The 20,383-nt window shown below is 35.9% G+C and overlaps 1 protein-coding gene across 1 annotated transcript in view; it reads left to right on the top strand.

Moving 5' to 3' along the window:
• Positions 1–301: 301 nt before the first annotated feature.
• LOC141623784 (uncharacterized) overlaps positions 302–20,383 on the top strand; it is a 32,070-nt gene continuing 11,988 nt past the window's right edge. The window contains exons 1-11 of the mRNA XM_074439935.1: positions 302–527; positions 614–675; positions 776–844; positions 4,627–4,708; positions 4,794–4,861; positions 4,970–5,071; positions 5,297–5,386; positions 5,617–5,691; positions 6,580–6,612; positions 7,092–7,169; positions 8,402–8,464. Of these exons, the coding sequence (XP_074296036.1) occupies positions 473–527; positions 614–675; positions 776–844; positions 4,627–4,708; positions 4,794–4,861; positions 4,970–5,071; positions 5,297–5,386; positions 5,617–5,691; positions 6,580–6,612; positions 7,092–7,169; positions 8,402–8,464 (777 nt within the window). The 5' untranslated portion in view covers positions 302–472. The remainder of the gene's footprint in view (positions 528–613; positions 676–775; positions 845–4,626; positions 4,709–4,793; positions 4,862–4,969; positions 5,072–5,296; positions 5,387–5,616; positions 5,692–6,579; positions 6,613–7,091; positions 7,170–8,401; positions 8,465–20,383) is intronic.

The raw sequence follows: 20,383 nt of genomic DNA, 5'->3' as shown, positions 1-20,383 counted from the left end.
ATGTGAAATATTTCAGAACAAAAATAGATTTGAGAGGAAAAAAAAGGAAAAAGGTGAAATAAGACGTCTTCCACGGGGTGTATGAGTGCAGTTCATATCTGCGGTAGTACCTCTTATTGTTTATTTTCTGAGTTTTATTTTAAAATTTTTGAGTTCTGCTTTAATATAAAGTTTTTGAGCACATTTACTAAAACATTATATTAAAAAAAATATAATATTGCTTAAAAACTATATTTATAAATGGTAATATGATCAGTAAAAATATATATATATATATATATATATATATATATATATATATATGCTCAAAAACTGCAAGTTATCCTAATCCTTTTTTCCCCGTTGTATCTATGTATTTGCGTACATAGATTGTTGTCCTGAAATTCAACTCCACCATCCCCAAATCTTAATCTCCACCTCCGCACAACGGCTACAACTAAAATCTGGGTTTCTGAATTGAGTACTTATAATTATGGCTTTGCAATCAGGAATTGGTCTATCCAAAATCGTTTTCATAGTTGGCGCTGGTATATAATTTTATCATTTCTTAGTTCTTCCGTCTTTTTTTAATTTTCATGTAATTAAACTCATGTGTTGTTATGTATGTATGCAGGTTATACCGGAACTATCCTTCTTAAGAACAATAAATTATCCGAACTTCTCGGCGACCTCCAAGTACGACTATTATTTTTACCTTGATTGCTCATTTTCTTAATGATTTTTTCATGATTTATTAGCTGAATTTTTTTTTTGTTTGAATTATTGTTGTCTTAAGAACTTGGTCAAGGGATTAGAGAATTCCGGCGATTCTGCCAATGGGGACATCGATCCCATTGCTGCTCAGGTTTGTTCTGCTCATATTTATGTACAAACTTGGGGTTCCGATGCATTTATTGATTAATATTGCGATAATTCTGTTGATCATAAATTTGAGCCCTTTTTGATTAGGTACTTATCCGACTTTATTATATTGATTGAACTTATTTTGTGCGTCTAAGTACTTGAATGCTCCGATGCAGTTACTCCAACACTACCTAATTACTGAATTTCTATGTTGGACCTTCAACACTCGACATGGGGATGACACATAGACGCTTGATTATATTGATTGAACTTATTTTTGTCTGTGCTCTTTGGGGGAAACATGTCAGAACTCAGAAGGAGTAATTAATGTAGGTTTGGTGAGGAAATGTTGTTAGTAGCAATGTTTGATATATTGGCTTATGATTAATTTTGCTGTTTCTGGTTGAAGTGACAGTAGAAAATGAAGTGGACAAGTGAGTAGTGAGAGCAGTTGAAGTGTTGACTCTCTGTATCCTGATGAATGTGATGATCATATAGTGGATGGTGATGGTTAAGATAAATGAATTAATATTTTGGGTTATCCATTATTCCATCTCTGAGAAATAGGCGTGTGATTATTAGGTACCGGGGTGAGTTGAAATTGCCTTTTAAACCCAGAATTATATATCTTGTTTTAGAGAATCCTCAGAGAGTGAGCTGACATTAGTTGGTACTTAGATGATGGACAACTCTCACTCAGGTGTATAACCTACAAAAGCATTTCTAACCGCACATATCTTCTTTTTATGCGGAGAATGTTAGGTTCTATGCCAATATACTAGGTATTCTTCTGAGTTGAGTGACTTTAAAATGAGAAACCCCTGTCCAGTCTTGGAACATACTAGAAGGTAAGTTATACTTGTAAGGCAAATACCAAGTGTCAATAAAAAATTGAAGGATGAGGATTCACAGCTCCCTAAATCTTGTTTACTTTATAGCGAATGCTTTAGTTTTTAGATCTCATTGGGTGTATGTCTCCTTAGAAAATTCAAATATTTCAAACTTTAGAAGAGCTTGACTCAAAAATTGTGTAATACGATTCAGAGTTTGGTGCTCTGATCTTCGAACTGGTTCGTACTGGAACTGGGTCTGTCGGGACCCAGATCACCAGAGTTTGTGACCCAGTACGGCATGTCAGGCAAACTATTAAGGCGATTTGTGATGGAGTGATAAGGAGCCATGAAGGGGACTAGGAAAGAGGAACGTGTATTTGGGCCCTTGAAATAGAAATCGGAAAGATGAGGGGAACTTGGACGCCATTGATGAACACGTGAAGAGAAGATGGTTTTTATTTTTTTATTTTTATTTTTTATTTTTTCTGTAATAAAAAAATAAGTCATACGAGAAAGGCGTTAAGGAAGATGGGGTCAAAGAAGGCAGAGGGACCGGATGGTATACCCATAGAAGTTTGGAGGTGCTTCGGGGAGAAAGGGATCGAATGGGTAACCATGCTCTTCAACAAGATTTGGAGGAGCAACAAGATGCCATCGGCTTGGAGGAGAAGCACTCTCGTCCCTTTGTACAAGAACAAAGGTGATGTTCAAGAGTGTTCCAATTATCGGGGAATTAAACTTATGAGTCATACGATGAAGTTATGGGAGCGGGTAATCGAACAAAGGCTTAGGAGATGTGTAGACATCTCGGATAACCAATTTGGATTTATGCTCGGGAGATCGACTATGGATACGATTTTTATCATGAGATAGTTGATGGAACACCATCGGGACAAGAAGAAGGACTTGCATATGGTTTTTATTGACTTGAAAAAGGCATATGATAGGGTACCAAGAAAGGGTGTGTCGCGAAAATATATTGACCTCATGAAGGACATGTATGAGGGGGCTAGTGCAAGTGTTCGCACTAATGTTGGGAGAACGGAAGAATTTCCCATTACCATCGGGGTGCATCAAGGTTCCGCACTTAGTCCTTTTCTCTTTGCTATAGTTATGGATGAGTTGACAAGGGATATTCAGGACGACATCCCTTGGTGTATGATGTTTGTTGATGATATTGTGTTGATTGATGAGACAAAAGAGGGGGTGGAGAGAAAGTTGGAATTGTGGAGGCAGACTTTAGAGACTCGTGGGTTTAGGCTAGACTTTAGAGACTCGTGGGTTTAAGCTGAGCAGGAGTAAGACTGAGTATTTGACAGTTCACTAAGGTGGCGGGGTTGAGATCGACAGAGGCGGGGAGTATTATTTTTGATGGGAATGTTGTTGAGGGGTCTGATTTCTTCAGGTATCTAGGATCTATTATTAAAAAAGATGGGGAGTTAGACGGAGATGTGGCTCACAGAATTAAAGCGGGATGGTTGAAATGGAAGAGTGCTTCAGGGTTTCTATGCGATAAAGATATGCCTCAAAGATTAAAGGGAAAATTTTATCGTACGACAATTAGGCCTGCCTTACTTTACGGTTCCGAGTGTTGGGCCGTGAAACATGTCACATTCAAAAGATGAGTGTGGCGGAGATGCGCATGTTGAGGTGGATGTGCGGACATACAAGGAAAGATCGGTTAAGGAATGAGGTGATTAGGGAAAAGGTAAAAGTGGCGACAATAGAGGACAAAATGATGGAAAATCGACTAAGATGATTTGGCCATGTGAGAAGGAGACCTATGAACGCACCAGTTAGGAAATTAGGAAGCTTGGAGGACAGAAAAGGTCCCTAGAGGTAGAGGGAGACGGAGACAGACATGGTTGAGAGTGATAGAGCACGATATGAGATTTGTGGAGCTTGAGTAGAGTATGGTGACGGAGAGGGCACAGTGGAGGGAAAGGATACATGTGGATTTTTAGTATTTGATGTTTTTTTGACATATTTAGTGTTTTTTTATTTAATTTAAAGAAATTAAATTATTTATTCTTCTCTCCTTTATTACACTTTTTTACCAACCACTTTCTTATAGATTTTACTTGGCTCATTCCGGATCCTTAATTCTATTTCGGTTTTTAAAAATCGTTTTAATCTTTTCTCTCGATTTAAATTTTAAGTTTTTATAAAAAAAATCCGGAATTCGATTTTAAAACCCCTAAGTTTACCTTGACTTTCCATTACATTTTCGTTCTTCCTTTTTGTTTTTCATTTTCCCTTTTTTTATTTGCATTTTGAGGCGTGCGTTCACCCATAGACGGTTCGAAAGGATGATTCATGTCAGCCGACCCCAAATCATTTTGGGATTAAGGCTCTGTTGTTGTTGTTGTTTTATTTTTTCTGTAATCTGCTTTAACTGGGTTGTTGTGGGATGAGGAGTAAGCCCAAGGGGAAGTGGGATAATTGGTTTTTGCTAGAACTTTTACTGAATTGACTGTTGGTGAGTGATATAGGAGTTAGAATATTTCATTTAACTTTTACTAAAGATAATAAAGAGTACTATCTTATTACTTGAGTAGACATGGAACAGTCGGCTTATTGGAATACTCATATTAATTTTGTAATACTTTTATTTTCCGAAACAAGGAGGGGTCATTCTGTGGGTCTACTTTTGGAATTTAATTTCTTAGCTCCTTAAAATCCCAGTAAAATAGCTACATTGCTACATTTTCGAATGTTAATTAAGCTCTTTTAAAAACAATTTCATCTAGAATATAAACTCAGTTTACCAGCAAACTACTGTTCGAATTTCGAATCCAGTTCACTTTGCATAACGTTTTACAAGCTCGAACCTGTTCTTCGAACAGAACCGAACCCCGAACCATGTGACCTCGTTAAGGAATATTATTTGGCACTTCTGAGTAAGTTTTAAATACTTCAAGTTTAAAGAGCTTACCTTAGAAACATACAGGTGCGCTGGTTGGCACAAGAAGTCAGGCAATTGGCCAATACAAGACAGATCACTGTGCTGAATGGTAGCTCTGGCGGAACTGGTATAAGTCAGCAGTTGGTTTATTAAAAATTGTTCATTCAGAATTTTGCTGCCCAGACATTTTATTAATCTCTTAATTTCAATAGATGTTTCCTCTCTTATTCTTCCTGCTGCAACATTGGGTGCTCTGGGATATGGGTATATGTGGTGGAAAGTAAGTAGCAGCCATAAAAAATTTCCTCAATTTGGCAATCTTTTTCATTAATTTTTATTAGAATTTCATGAGAGGAAACCTTACGAATCTTTTGGTTCTAAACTTCAGGGTGTTACGTTCTCTGATCTTATGTATGTTACCAAAAGTAATATGGCAGCTGCAGTAGCCAGTTTGACACAAAATTTGCAGAGTGTTAATGAAGCTCTTGAGGTGAGCTGCCATTGTTTCTAAATTTGATTTTAATAGTTTTATCTGTTTCTGATCCTTGATATCTTTCATTGGAAGTCTAACTTTAGGGGGTCGTGGTGTATAATTCTACAATATCCACTAAAGTCATTTTTGTTATCCTATAAAGTCATAAATAATTATGTTTGGTGCCCATGTCTACTGCAATAATATTTTCCGTTTCTCCTTGTTGCATTTTTTGTTCTGCAGAAAGCAAAGAAACATCTATTGCAAAAGGTACAGAATCTTGACGGGAAGATAGATGAGCAGAGAGAGTTGTCAAAGATGATTATGACTGAGGTGCACCTTGAATATTTTCACCATTCTGCTGGTCATTGTCCTAGTTTGCTTCCAATATCTTAGATATGTTGAATATGTCTTCTTCTTTCTAAAACTCTTTAGTAGTTGTATGATTGCTCAATAGTCAATAGTTAGCATGGAAACTGAATTTCCTTGATAATTTGTATTGTTATAGTGTAGAAGAAAATGAATCATAGTTTATCATTTAATTCACATGCTCTCTCTAACAGGTTTGTGGTGCTCGTGGAGAATTGGTAATGGTCAACGACGAGCTTCACTATTTGACAGAGACAGTTGGCAAATTGGTAGGTGGCCTAGGAGCATCGTAACAGCCTCTTATTTCCGGAACATGCTGTTCTGATTGAATAATACACACTGCACATATATTGGATGCTTCCTCTCAAGCTCATATGTTTCTTTGAAGTGCCCTTCTAACCGTTCTCACCCTCTTAGTCGATGTAGGTTATTTTTTTGTTCAGAGTATTAGCTAGTGGTAATGAGGTTTGGAGGGTACCATATCCTGAGTTTTGATAATTGGCACCAACAACACAATAATAATTAAAATCTAAGTTTGTGAAATAGGTACCTTTTAACCACAACGCGGAGTTAAGGAAACAATAGCCATATCCATTACTAGCTGAGACACTGACATATTTTTGGTCTGATTAAGCTCTAGATAATGGTAGGTGAACATGTTAATCATTGGTTAGGGTACATTTGGTTTCTTTAGTAGTTTTGCTTACTTCAACTGGTAGTAATTCTGAGTATGAATTCTGTGTATCATGGCATTAAATCATGGTATCATTGGCGATTAACCGTAGCGTACCTTGTCACATGACTCACATAAAGAGACAATTTACTGTCATTTTTTTTTCATTCATATCAAAATGTTTCGTTCTAGCACCAGATTATCAGTTGTGTGATCGTGTAGATTATTTGGTGTTCTAGAATCGGTGATAGCAGTCAATCAGCCAACTGACTGCCGCATGAATCTGTGATGGCCAAATATAGTAAATTTTGAAAGCTCTTTTACTATCAGAAGATATTGACACTTTACATAATGGCTGATATTAGGGTCATGTCGTGCAGTAACTATTACGTACATTCATGTATTAATCCTCTATGGTTCATTTGGTTCTACATTTACTGACCGTTCTAATCAATCGTGTTTATACTGTCCTATATTACTGCAGGAGGACAAGATGATTGAGTTTGACAAAAAGCAGGTAGAGCAGCTTTCTCATGACATTTGATTAACAGTTTATGATATTAGCTTGCATGAGAAAATGACTGGGAGTTAAAGCCTTACTGATCCAACATTTATGAATACATAAATCATGAAATCAGTACACTACACACTTGGCATTTGTAAGACTCAAATCTTTACAGCTGGCTTGGTGGGTAGATATTCGTGAGCTAGGATTGACACACATGTGGTAATACAGGAAGGCGAATTTTGTATTTATTTGCTTACCGATTGACAAACTTTGCGAACAAAGGAAAGATGGGACACACAATTTTTTTCCCCTTCTTTTAGCTGGCTATGTTTATGACTTTTCTTTCAATCAAATCAGTTACAAATGTTTGAAAGAATACCTTTTCTCATTTCGTTCCCTTCCTTTTTCATACTGCATGCTCAGTGGCACAAGTTGTTGCGTACTTCTCCTCTACAGCTACTCTATATACTGATTTCTACTTTTAACAGACTCTTACACTTATGGGTGTGGACTACTTGGTACAATTTGCCGAGGGGAAGTCTACCAAGATTCCTTCCTTAACTCAGGTATGAGCTACTTGTATGGGTAGCATGATAGATTCTGTTTGTGTTTCTAGTGTTTGAATCAGGTTTACAAAATTCACTTGTGTAATCTAACATGAATCAGTTTCTGACTTGTTAGCCTTTTAGTTTGCTTGAATTCGCAAATCAGTGAGCCCAATTTCACGTTAATATCATTAAATTATCAAAATTTCTTGATTTGGAACTAGACGTCATCCATGGAGGTTTCAATCTACAAAATATTCTGTCCTCTTGGTTTGATGATGAAGATGAATGAAACAAATGAAAGGGAAGATTAATTTACTATCGATAACGAAGAAGAAAATATAATAACATATATTGATAGTAATATAATTTCAGATGATATATAAAACAATATCGAAATAGTTTAGAAAGGTGAAAGAGATGCAAAGGAAAACACTATGATAAAGACAACAGAGATGATGCAAAAAGAAAAAGTAAGTGTGAGTGACATCCATTGACCCTTTATAACAACATTACCCCAGAGGCCCAGAGCTTGAGTCGGATGTACGCAGCCTTACTCTTGTGTTAACAACACAAAGAGGCTGTTTCCGAATGACCCACGATGAAAATTGCGTGGAGAACTGTACTGAAGAACTGCTACTTCACAATAGAAAGAAGAGCCGACAATTTAGTGAGCCATTGTGCTTTATTCCATCATCATCCTGAACCAAAGAGTAATGCGTCTTTGGTTCCATTGGAAATGGAATAATCCATTGACCCTTTATATAGATCAAACTTCCAAGTAATAACAAAATTTTTGGCTTGTAATTGGATTATTATATACGATTCTATGATTTAAGCTATTTTTCTTAAATATAATTTTGTGTTTAATTTTTAAAAAGCAAGTGTACTAGCATTACAGATTCCTGTATTATGTTTATTTAAATACTCCGGGCGTATTGGATACTCCATTAATAATGAATGACGTATTAGTATTACGTATTCCTGTAGGGCATACTATAAATCTGTTAACCTTTGTTAATTGCGCCACCTTCTGTCAACATGATTGAATTTTACACAAGTGTTATCTCGAAATGGATATGTGGCTGCTTCGGTGATATTGCTTCTGCTCTATTTGTGCACTTGCTGTATATCCCACTTATAAATGTTAACTAATGCTTGTGCATCCTTGTCGTAGCTTTTGTGGCATATTTTGTGATATGTGAGATCTGAAAGCTATTGGCTCATGTGTATGAAACTATGAACTATATCAGGAATTCAGAAGTGCTGGGAAATCTCGTGGTCTGCTCCCATCTACAGAAAATCTTGGCCTCCAGGTAAATTAACTTTTTTGAGGTAAAAAGGGTTTCTGTCATAAACTAACTCCCTCCATTCACATATTCTCTTCCTGTATTCCTTTTTGGAAATTCTCTTTTCTTTTTTCTTACTGTTTCTATTTCTTCTAGTTTTGTAAGGTTGGTTTCACCTTTACACAACTATCCTTTTAACAACCTGGTATTTACAAAACAGAATTGCTTTTCATATACAGCTTTTACTAAATCATATACATTGTTTACACTACTCTTCCCTTCAAAAAATAAAAATAAAATGTTTCCTTTCTCTCCTTCTCAAAACCTAGTTAAATTGCTCACAAATTCAACTATGGATCTTAATTTGCATATCGAACATTTAATTATTCCAATTTATGCCATAAGTTTCTTGATTTTTATTTTATTTTTAATGGAATTAATTGAGTGTTCTTCCAATTAGGAAATATTTGTTCAATTATGGTTTGTTATTCAATAATGAGTGATGATGGGAGGGGGCCATGGTGGTTGTAGGGAAGAGGGAAGCGGACGCTGTAGGGGAGGGTGGTGTGTGTCGAGTGGGAGAGGGGCGTTGTCAGGGTGGTGAGGGTGGCAGAAGAGGGCCTTCTAGTAGGTGGTAGAGGCGAAGGAGGCTCGCGCAGGGGTGTATGGTGGTGGTGTGATGTCAGGGGTGGTGGTTTCTCTCTGTTTTTTTTTTCCTAATTGTTGAAAGAGAAAGGAGAGAGTGGAGAAGTTTAAAGAAAATTGAATAAAATAATGGAAGGGTAAATTTGGAAATTTATTGTACTCCCTCCATATCTATTTGTTCCTCCCATATTCCATTTTGGTCCACATCTTTTTGTTCCTCCATTTGAGAACTTTCCTTATTTGGCAAACATTAGTGGAAGATGATACACATACACGAGGTGTATGAGTTTTTCCATACACAACCTCTTAGTTTGGATGCCCTTACTATTACCGGTGTGACACATCCATCTTGTTGTTGTCATTTTTGTATATTTTTTGATATATATCTTTGTTAAGACCTGAGTTAAAACAATATATACATATATAAGGGGTACATACATATCATTAACTCATTAAGTGCATCTTAGATATATAAGGGGTATATATATATATATATATATATATATATATATATATATATATAGATATATATATATATATATATATATAGAGAGAGAGAGAGAGAGAGAGAGAGAGAGAGAGAGAGAGAGAGTCCACAAATTTGGTTGAGTCCCTAAGTCTCCATCTCTACCATTAGATCTTACAAGATTAATGGTTGAGATTAAAACAAAAAAACACTCAACAAACATGTAATTAATGCTTTGTCTCTAATAAATTCAATTTCCAATTTATCTAATCAATTACTTTCTCTTTCTTATCAATTAATTTATTAAATTAATATAATTTATTTATATTTCAAATATCAAAATATAAGATGTAAAAAACGAAATTTCATACCCGCGTAAAATAAAAGCGGGTTTGTAAAATACCCCGTAAATCTTCATTCGGACTCCGATTAAGGCGAAACAAAAGTCTAAATTTATTATTTTTTCAAGCCCAACGCAATGGTAATATTTTCTTATACAATTGAGTTTCTAAATTTTGAGTACTGCTAATTATCCGGAAGTTCCAACATAAAATTACACTATGAGGGATTAAAGTTACACTCGTAAAACACTATATCTTAATTGAAGTAACATCATATTCACTTGAAGTTACACCTTTTTTACTTGAAACTAAATAATTAATTACTCACTAATTAAAATACACGAAAGTTACGCTCATAAAAGACTAAAGTTACACCCATAAAAGGCTAAAGTTACACCCGTAAAAGACTAAAGTTACACTCATAAATCATCAAAATCATATAAATTATGCTAAAATTACAAATATTCAAAATAATATGCAACAAAATCAATTTGTAGTATAAAATTACATTGTAAGTATTAAAGTTACACTCGTAAAAGACTAAAATTAAACTCGTAAAATATTATATCTTAATTAAAGTTACACCATATATTCACTTGAGGTTACACCCTTTTTACTTGTAATTAAATAATTAATTACTTATTAATTAAATTATACTAAAGTTACACTTATAAAAAACTAAAGTTACACTCAGAAAAAATTAAAGTTACACTCATAAAGGACAAAAGTTACACCTTCAAGAACTAAAGTTATACTCGTATAACATTAAAGTTACATAAACTTGTCTTAAAATTACATAAATTCAAATTAATATATTCAAAATCACACTATCAAATACTAAAGTTACACTCGTAGAAAACTAAAGTTATACTCGTAAATCACTAAAATTACATATAATAAATAAAAATTTCTTCATCTCTTCGTCCATCAATCGAAATCTCTTTATCCATCAATCTAAATCTCACATTTTCATCGTCAATTTATAACGCCAAATACTCATCAAGATCTTCATCGTCAATGTATACCGCCAAATACTCATCATCATCTTCATCGTCATCGTCATCGTCATCTCCATCTTCATAAAAAAACTATAATTTATAATTAAAAAACGTAGATATAATTCAACAAAAAAAAAAAAACTTATACAAACCACTATATTTCAAACTATAATAATCTCACCCATTATCCAAAAACACTAAATTGCACTATTAAATTATTCCAAATATTTAACCAAAATTTCTAACAAAATTCAACAAAAATTTCACAAGAAACAAATATACAAACGACTATATTTCGAGCACAACCGAGCAGTACTCGATATTTTAAAAACTAAATGGTATATGAAAATATTACCATTGTGACGGCCTTGAAAAAATAATAAAGTTAGACTTTTGTTTCGCCTTAATCGGAGTCCGAATGAAGATATACGGAGGTTTTTATGAAATTGCTTTTATTTTACGCGGAAATGATGAAGGTGATAAAATAGGAGAGAAGAAGAGGAGAAATAGTGTGAGTTGATAAAAAAAAAAATCAGATTTTTGTATGATTTGATGAGAGGGAGAATAAAATTATAGGAGAATAAATTAACTAGTGTATGGGAAATTGGGGTTATGGGAGACAAGAAATTAATTATGCATAGGGAGTGTGTTTTTCTCTTTTAATCTTAACCATCCATTTTATAAGATTTAATGGCTTATATTAGGACTTACGGACTCAACATAGGACTTACATGATCCTATTTCTATATATATATATATATATATATATATAGAGAGAGAGAGAGAGAGAGAGAGAGAGAGAGAGAGAGAGAGAGAGGTAAGTCCCTCATTTTGGTTCAGTCCCTAAGTCCTATTCTTAGCCACATATTTTCTGAGTGTAACTCTACTGTATTATGAGTGTAACTTTATTCATTTAATGACTTTTTAGTGTAACTTTAACTTTTAGAGTGTAACTTTAACCTTTTCAAGACATTTTATTCACAAAAATTTAAATTTATGTTATAAAAATGAAATTTTAAATAAATAAATTTGAATTTATATATATTTTATATATATATATAGAGAGAGAGAGGATCATGTAAGTCCACCTTTTTTGGTTGAGGGCATAAGTCCTAATCTAAGCCTTTGGATGAGAAAGATGAAGGGCTGCTGAGATTAGATCTAAGAAAGTGAATGAATGACTCAGATTATAACAAAATATGTGGACTAGATTAAACCTATAAAAAGAAAAAACCCTAATTTTTTTCCTCATTTTCTGCCTCCCTCCCTCTTTCTTACTCATCCTCTCTCTCTCTCTCTCTAAACCCTCACCTCTCTAGAAACCCTAAATCTCTCCTCTCCCAACAACTATCACCGCCTCCTCTCCGGCCTGGTGTCTGCCACCACCCCACCGATATTAAAACAACAATATCAATAAATCAAAATGGAAACAAAGCATCAAAAACAAAAAACATCTCTGGCATCAAAAAATTGTTGCGGCCGAAATTTTTTTTTTTTTTTTTTTGTTTCAATTCATTTATGAGAATCAGGGGTGTAAACGAGCCGATCTGAGCTCGAGCTCGGGTGGGCTCGGGCTCGGCTCGAATTTTTTAGCTCGGGCTGGGCTCGGCTCGAAGCTCGTCGAGCTTAAAAAATTGAAGCTCGAGCTCGGCTCGGAAAAAGCTCGAGATCGGCTCGAGTTCGAATCGAGCTCGTTTTGTCTTTATATTATTTTCACTTTCTAACTTTTTTTAATCTAACTAAATATAAATATTTTAAAATAATAATTAAGATTATAAAATTCTAAAAATTATTATAATATAATATAATTATGCATGACTAAATAACATATAATTTATAATAAAATTAATATTAAAAATATAAATATTGTACAAAAAAACTATAAACGAGCCTAAACGAGCTTCCGAGCCGAGCCTTGCTGAGCTCGGGCTCGGCTCGTATTTAGCCAAGCTCGGCTCGAATTCGAGCTCGAGCTCGAGCCGAGCTTTGACCGAGCCGATTCCGAGGGCTTGTCGAGCCGGCTCGGATCATTTACAGCCCTAATGAGAATCATATAAAATAATTTCGTGGCCTATGCTCGGATACCACTTGTCGGAAATATCGGTATATCTCATCAAGAAAATTCGGATTATAACAAAATTATGAAATATGAAATTACGAGTCATAAACGAAATTGCATAAACAAAAGAATAGAGATTAGAATTAACCTTCGGTCCTAGCAATTTGGCCTAAGAACAAATATCGAGATCGATATTCTCCTAATCGTTGCACCCTAGATGCTCCGAGAAATGCCTCTTTCTTGCTAGAAAGAAAACCCTAATTTCTTATAATTTTAGAGTAGTTTTTAGGGTTTGTGATGAGAGTGTTTTTGTGAAAAATCAAGTGAGAAAAATGATTCTTCCTCTCTCCTCTTAAAACCGTCCCAAAGGGAGCAAAAGGAGGAAGATATTTTTCTTCTTTTATTTTCCTAAAATCAAGTGACCAACAACCAAAAATAAGAAGAAAATCTTCTTATTTTCGGTTATTGTCAAAATGTATAATATGTGTATATTTATCAATTGTCATTTATGTCATCACGTATTTAATAAGTCCACACACAACAATTTGTAGTTGATTTATTAATACCGGTCTGCAATTATTTATTATGACAATTTCGTATAATATATACATTAACTATAAATATCGCATATTTATAATTTGCTTAATTAAATATAACCGTTTACGTTTAATTACGATTTAACATCTTAATTCGTTTAAGCGAACATTATATACATTAATTAAATATAACAGTTTATATTCAATTTACGAATTAACAATTAATTCGTCTCAGCTAATATTATTTAATTGTATTAAATAATCGTCTCATCATCACATTGACTAACTTTTTAGTCAAATACATGGACTAACCTTTTAGTCATATAAGGCATCAATGTGATTACATTTTCATATAATCACATCTCTCAAACACATCTTATAGGTGTGACTTTTTAGTCAAATACTAGAACGTCAAACTTCTAGCAAGCCAACCATTATTAGTAAACGTTAATCAACTGATAAAATACTAAGTATACCCTGTGAAGTTATAAGAGATTTATACACGTTATCACACTAATTGTGGAGGACACTAGCTCCAACACCTAACTCTCCCAATATCTCTCGTCTTTCGGTCTCTTATGCGGCCAGTTTATAGATATCCTTCTCTCCTTCTCTTGTGTCGAACCTGGCATACACTTCTTGGTTAACTTTTGCCCTCGCATCCCGCACTGTCTTTTTAGCGGCTCGTCTAGCCTCCTTGTACTTTTCAAAGTTCTCATTATTCATGCATTTCCCCAAAACCTTATAGCATTCACGTTTTGTCTTTATCGCTTGTCTCACCTCGTCGTTCCACCAAGATGTGTCTATTCCCTTTAGATTCCCCTAACACCTCCCTCGCCAAGTCCTTTAGAACATGCTCCAGTTTATCCCACGTTGCATCAATATCTTTCTCCTTGCAATCCGACCAAATATCAATACTTCCAACCTTATCCAGAAACGCTTGTTGGTTTTCCCCTTGTAGCTTCCACCACTTGATTCGTGCCTCACCGATTACCTCTCTCTTTCTCAAGTCTCTCTTTCCCCGAAAATCAAGCACCACTAGTCTATGTTGTGTTGCAGCACTTTCCCCAAGAATGACCTTGCAATCGGTGTACTCTTTCCTCCACACATTCCTTACCAAAAGGAAGTCAATTTGACTAGCATTTCCTCCACTCCTATAAGTCACCAAATGAGAATGTCTTTTCTCGAACCAAGTGTTCATCACACCCAAGGCATATGCCAAAGCAAAGTCTAATATGTCACTTTCTGCTTCATTTCTGTCCCCGAACCCAAAACCCCCATGAATGCTCTTGAAGCCAACTCGACTAGTACCCACATGCCCATTGAGGTCACCACCAATGATCAATTTCTCTCCAATAGGGACTCGTTCTACAACCTCTTCGAGATCTTCCCAGAAGGCTCGTCGAAAGGAAGCATCCAAACCTACTTGAGGTGCGTAAGCACTTATAACAGTCATCACCTCATCCCCGACTACAAGCTTAATGCTCATAATCCTATCACTCTTTTTTGATACTTCTACCACATCATCGATGTAATCTTTATCAATGACAGTACCCACTCCATTACGACTTTTGTCTTTACCCGTGTACGAAAGCTTATAACCCCAAGGCGCTATCACCTTTGCTTTATCTCCGACCCACTTTGTCTCTTGTAGACATATTATATGCACTCTTCTCCTTTTCATAACCTCCCCTACCTCCGCTAATCTCCCTGTCAAAGAGCCGACATTCAAAGTACCAAAACGTAACCTACTACCCTTCCTAAAGTCATGTCCTGATTTCTTTACCCGCTCCTGAGCATGCCTCCTAGATCCAAACCTGTTTGACACCACACCCATACTTCGAGGTGGCGCGCCGCTTTTGGGCGATGACCTAACAACCCTTGCATATTTTTCACTACACCCGGGTCTAGAAGATGTAGCGCACCCTTGCCTATTTGACACCACCCCCAGATGTAAGGATGGCGCGTCGCTTCCGGGCGACGACCTAGCAACCCTCACATAATTTTCACTACACCCGGGTCTAAGAAGTGCAGCGCGTCGCTTCTGAGGAGACGCCCCAACGATGTTCAAATTCCGATTCATGTCCATAAAATGTGACTTAAGTTTTTATGCTGGCTGCGAGAGACCTACCGCAACCCTCCTCCTTTATCGGGGCTTGGGACCGGCAGTGAATGCCCGAAAACACTCACAGGCGGAGTTACACCTAAAGTTATGGGATTTGTTACTCTAAAGTTACACTCGTAAAAGTATACAAATTCAAATTTATGCATAGAAACCATCATACGACTAAAGTTACACCCAAAACGACTAAAGTTACACTTGTAGGGCAGTAAAGTTACACTCCTAAAATTATTTAAATTCAAATTTATTTATTTAAAATTACATTTTTATAACATAAATAAAAATTTTTGTGAATAAAATGGCTTGAAAAAGGTTAAAGTTACACTCTAAAAGTTAAAGTTACACTAAAAAGTCATTAAATGAATAAAGTTACACTCATAATGCAGTAGAGTTACACTAAAAAAATGTGTGGCTAGGGACTCAACCAAAATGAAGGACTTACCTGAACTTATATATATATATATATAGCGGAATCTCGTGAGTTTGGTTCTTACGGTGAGAAACTCAGCCATTAGATGAGGACAAATGGACAGTTGAGATTCTATTTAGCATATTTGACGCCGAGCTTTTTTTATTATTACTCACTTCACTCTCTACGCTCTATGACTCTATCTGAGCAAATCCCATAAACCCTAAAATTTCTCCCAAAAATTCCCCAATTTTTTCAATCGATTTCCCTAATTTCAAGAGTCTGCCCAAAAAGCAATCGACAAACTCAACGGAATGTTATTAAACGACAAACAAGTGTATGTCGGACCCTTTGTGCGCAGGCAAGAAAGAGAAAATGCTATCGATAAAACCAAGTTCATCAATGTGTATGTGAAGAATCTTGTTGAGTCAGATGAAGATTTAGCAAAAAGTTTTGGTCAATTTGGGAAAATCACAAGTGCAGTTGTGACGATGCTCCTAAGGCTGTTACGGTTTAAATGGGCAAAAGTTTGATAATAAGGAGTGGTATGTTGGTAAAGCGCTGAAAGGGAAGCTGAGTTGAAGCAACGATTCGAGAAAAGTATTAAAGATGCAGTGGACAAATATCAAGGCACTAACCTTTATATTAAAAATTTGGATGATACTATCGATGATGTTATACTGAAAGAATTATTTTCTGAATTTGGTACCATCAGTTCTTGCAAGGTTGGTCCTTTGTGTTTTTATGGGTGTTTATGATTGAGATGCAGCAAGCGGAGATGCTCGAAAAAGCGTCGTTGATTTAGATGCTTGTGATTGTGTTTTGACGAATGGAGGCAGATTCTTCAATGGCTCTGATACAGCTAATTGTGGTGGCGGAGCTTATGGCTGCTCCAGATGAAAGTGGCGGAGGTGGCGGAGGTGCTGATGGTGTGACGCGGCAGGTGCGTGGGTTTATTACTAGGATAATGCAGGATATTGATGGCGTGTTGAATACCGCGGTTGGAGGTGGCGAGAAAGGGAATGCAGGTGTTGTACATGATGGAGCATTCGAGACGAAGGTTAATGCGACAGTTCAGGGGACGAATCCTGCGGATTTGCTGGATTCGACGGATAAGGATATGTTGGATGCGAAATATTTGGAGATCAGTATGTATGATGTATGTCTGTATAGTGTAATGTGTAGAACAAGTATAAACCTAACCATGTGCTTCTTATCGGTTGTTTACTTGTTTGTAGCCGGTTAAAGAAACAACAGTAACCGAAAGAGTAGTGAACGTAATAGTATTAATAGGGCTATGTCACGAAGTAATAATATCAACGACGAGAGAATAAGTGAATGTGTCTCATATAATTTGTTGATAAATTTTAATCTCATCATAATTTCAAGATATATCATAGAACAATATATTATAAATCGTAAATGTATGTGTTAAAGAATACTAACGCAATTATATTTCATAAAAAAATAAAATTTAGGTAGCCCGGTGGGGCCGGGCACCAAACCTAGTTAAATATAAACTAAAGGTACAGATGATAATTACCATAAATAAATAAAATATTTTGTTCAATTTTTTCAAGTATACGTAACTAACTCAGTAAATACATTACATTAAATATAAGCTAGAAGTATATATTTAATAATTATTATAAGTAAATATTATTCTAAGTCGGATTTTAACATACAAATAACAAAATAGATACATATATGGCAAAGAGATGGATGTGTCACAATGGTAATTAACAAGTGTATGTGCAACAAGAGGTCGAGGTCATGGGTTCGAGTCTCACCAACAACATTTTTGATCTAAATATAGTAAATTACTAACCAATAGATGTTAACTCTAATTTGCCATGTGTTGCGATGTCATTGGTTGTGTATGGAGTTTTCCATGCACCTTGTGTATGTGTAGCCTTTTTTAACATTAAGGGACTAAAACACCAACGTATCACCCTAAATTACACATATTAGCAAAACAATATTTAGTTCGCATTCTAATTATACTTATCCTAACTCCTCCTAACCCTCCCCCCAACACCTCCAGCTCTCCCACCGGCCAACCACCACAACCCCCACCCACCCTCCTGCTCCCCCACCCCACCACACACACACACACACTTACCTTACGAGCCACCATTACTTACTACCACCAGACCATTGGGGCGCAGCGCCGAAGACTCCCCAGTTCACTATTGCCGACAACTCCATCCATACCATCATCGTACCACCACATTCCCTAATCGAAGCCCCATCCCACCTTAATAACCACCATACCCAAACTCTAGAAAACCACGATGAGGAAGGAAGACGGCTAACCTAGACTACAAGGTGGGAGGATGACGACGACTGGGTAGAGTAGGGTGGCGGCGGTGGCTTATACACCACCGCGAACGGAAAAATTCCATCTTCAATTGTGACCTCAACTCAGATCTATAAAGATGTGAACGTTATTTTTGAAATCTACTATTACCATGGTGTTGTCCGACCTCAGTCGCTTAAGAGGGTGGTTGTCATTTATGCCGACGTAGTTGTCGGTGCGACAGCGGCATTGCTAGTGCTTGGTGGGGTGTAGTTGGGTGTGGTCAGGCGAGTTTGGTGGTGGTGGTGATAGAAGGGCGGTGGAGGTACGGTGGAAGCGTGGTGGTGGTGGTGGGCTGGTGGTGTGGAGGGTGTGAGATTAATGCCTAATATAAGATGGGTTTGGTTTAATAAGACACGAGTAATCCATTTTCTTAAGAACCTTGCCCAAATCAAATGGGAGGAACATATAGATGTGGAGGGAGTATATGATTTAGTAAATCGGTATATAAAAGAGGGGGAGGGGGTGAGATTAGTGCCTAATATGTCGTTACTTCAGCAACTAAATTCTCATAATTGATGTTATAAAATATAAACATTAATTGTTGAGTTTATGGATTCAAGTACCTAAGAGGGGGAGGGGGTGAATTAAGTACTATTTAAAAATTTTAACTTCAACTTTATTAATTTAAAGTGAGTTCTAGAATGATAAGAGACATGAGAATACTTCGAATAATATAGAGAGATTAAAGGAGTATTAAAATGAATGTTTGCTTAAGTATGAAAGTAACAACTGTTCTGACTGTAGCTATTTGTCTCAGTTTACGGAGCCCAGACCAAATGTGACCAAATGTGACAGTATGTGGAACTGTTACTTCGAAAGTTAAGCAAAGCAAAGTAAACGAAATAAAGAGCAGCGGAATAAAACAAAGAAAATCAAACACGAGATTTTTAAATTGGTTCGGCAAGAACTCAAGTGCCTACGTCCAATCTACTTTTTATTGATTAATTTTAGTGATCTACTCCGACTACTAAAAACCCGTACAATAAAAAAGACCAACAACCTACTCCGGTTGTGATACAAGTTCAAGAACTACTCCGTTCTAGAACAAGCCAACTCGCAACCTACTCCGGTTGCCAAAGAGTTGAAGACTACTCCGTCCTAAACTCTACACACAAACTTAGAATGTTATAAGGATCAAGTTTCCACTAGCTTATTCTTAAAAGAATTGAGGTGGACAACTTTACAAGATCAACAATTCATAAGTGAGAGAGTCTAGTATATTAAAGTAACAAAGAGCATGATTGTAACACTTGAAGACTTTTAAAAGTTTTGCAAAGTAAAGACTCGGTTTTAAGCTTTTGAAAACAATTTGCAAACTTAGATTAAATCTCAGAAAAAGTCTTGGAGTTTTGAGAGGATGAGGCACGCCTTTTATAGAGAGGATGAGCAAGGGGTTGTTAGGGTTTTGAGGGTCAAAGACCATCACATGTGATGAGTCTCAACAACTTCCCAAACTTGCACAAAAGAGGGTTCTTATTCAAAAGGCAAAGGAGAGAAAGAGTGTTTGAAATTATCCAAAAGAGCTCATACAATTTCAGAAAACAAAGAAGGGAAAACAAGTCACATGATGACAAGCTTTCACAAAAATGGCAAAAAGCAATCTCTATTTTATGAAAGACAAAAGGGTCAAATTTGCACAAAGAGGAAACAATTTGAAATGATAATTATTTAAACCACTTTTTCTAGAAGGCCAAATCCTTGTAAAAATCTGAAAGTTATCTTTCAAAATATAAGACACGTAAATGACTTTTGAAAGATAAGAAAGAGTTCAAGTGTTACGAATTGAGGCAACGGTCCAGGCTGCTGTTACTTGTGAAAGTAACAGTGGTCTTGACTGTTTCTATTACTTTAAAATACTTTACTTTCTAACTTGTACATTAGATGACGCCTAGGACTCAATACAATTGGGTGATCAATGATTCAACACTTCTTAATCCAAGCTTGATTTAACCATAAATCCTGAAAAGGTAAACTAAAAAAGCACACATTAAATGGGCATGTTATCATC

Source organism: Silene latifolia, chromosome X, assembly GCF_048544455.1.
Source record: "Silene latifolia isolate original U9 population chromosome X, ASM4854445v1, whole genome shotgun sequence".
Classification (NCBI taxonomy): domain Eukaryota; kingdom Viridiplantae; phylum Streptophyta; class Magnoliopsida; order Caryophyllales; family Caryophyllaceae; genus Silene; species Silene latifolia.
The sequence above is the reverse complement of the archived record's forward strand: the minus strand, read 5'-3'. Positions and strand labels throughout refer to the sequence as shown.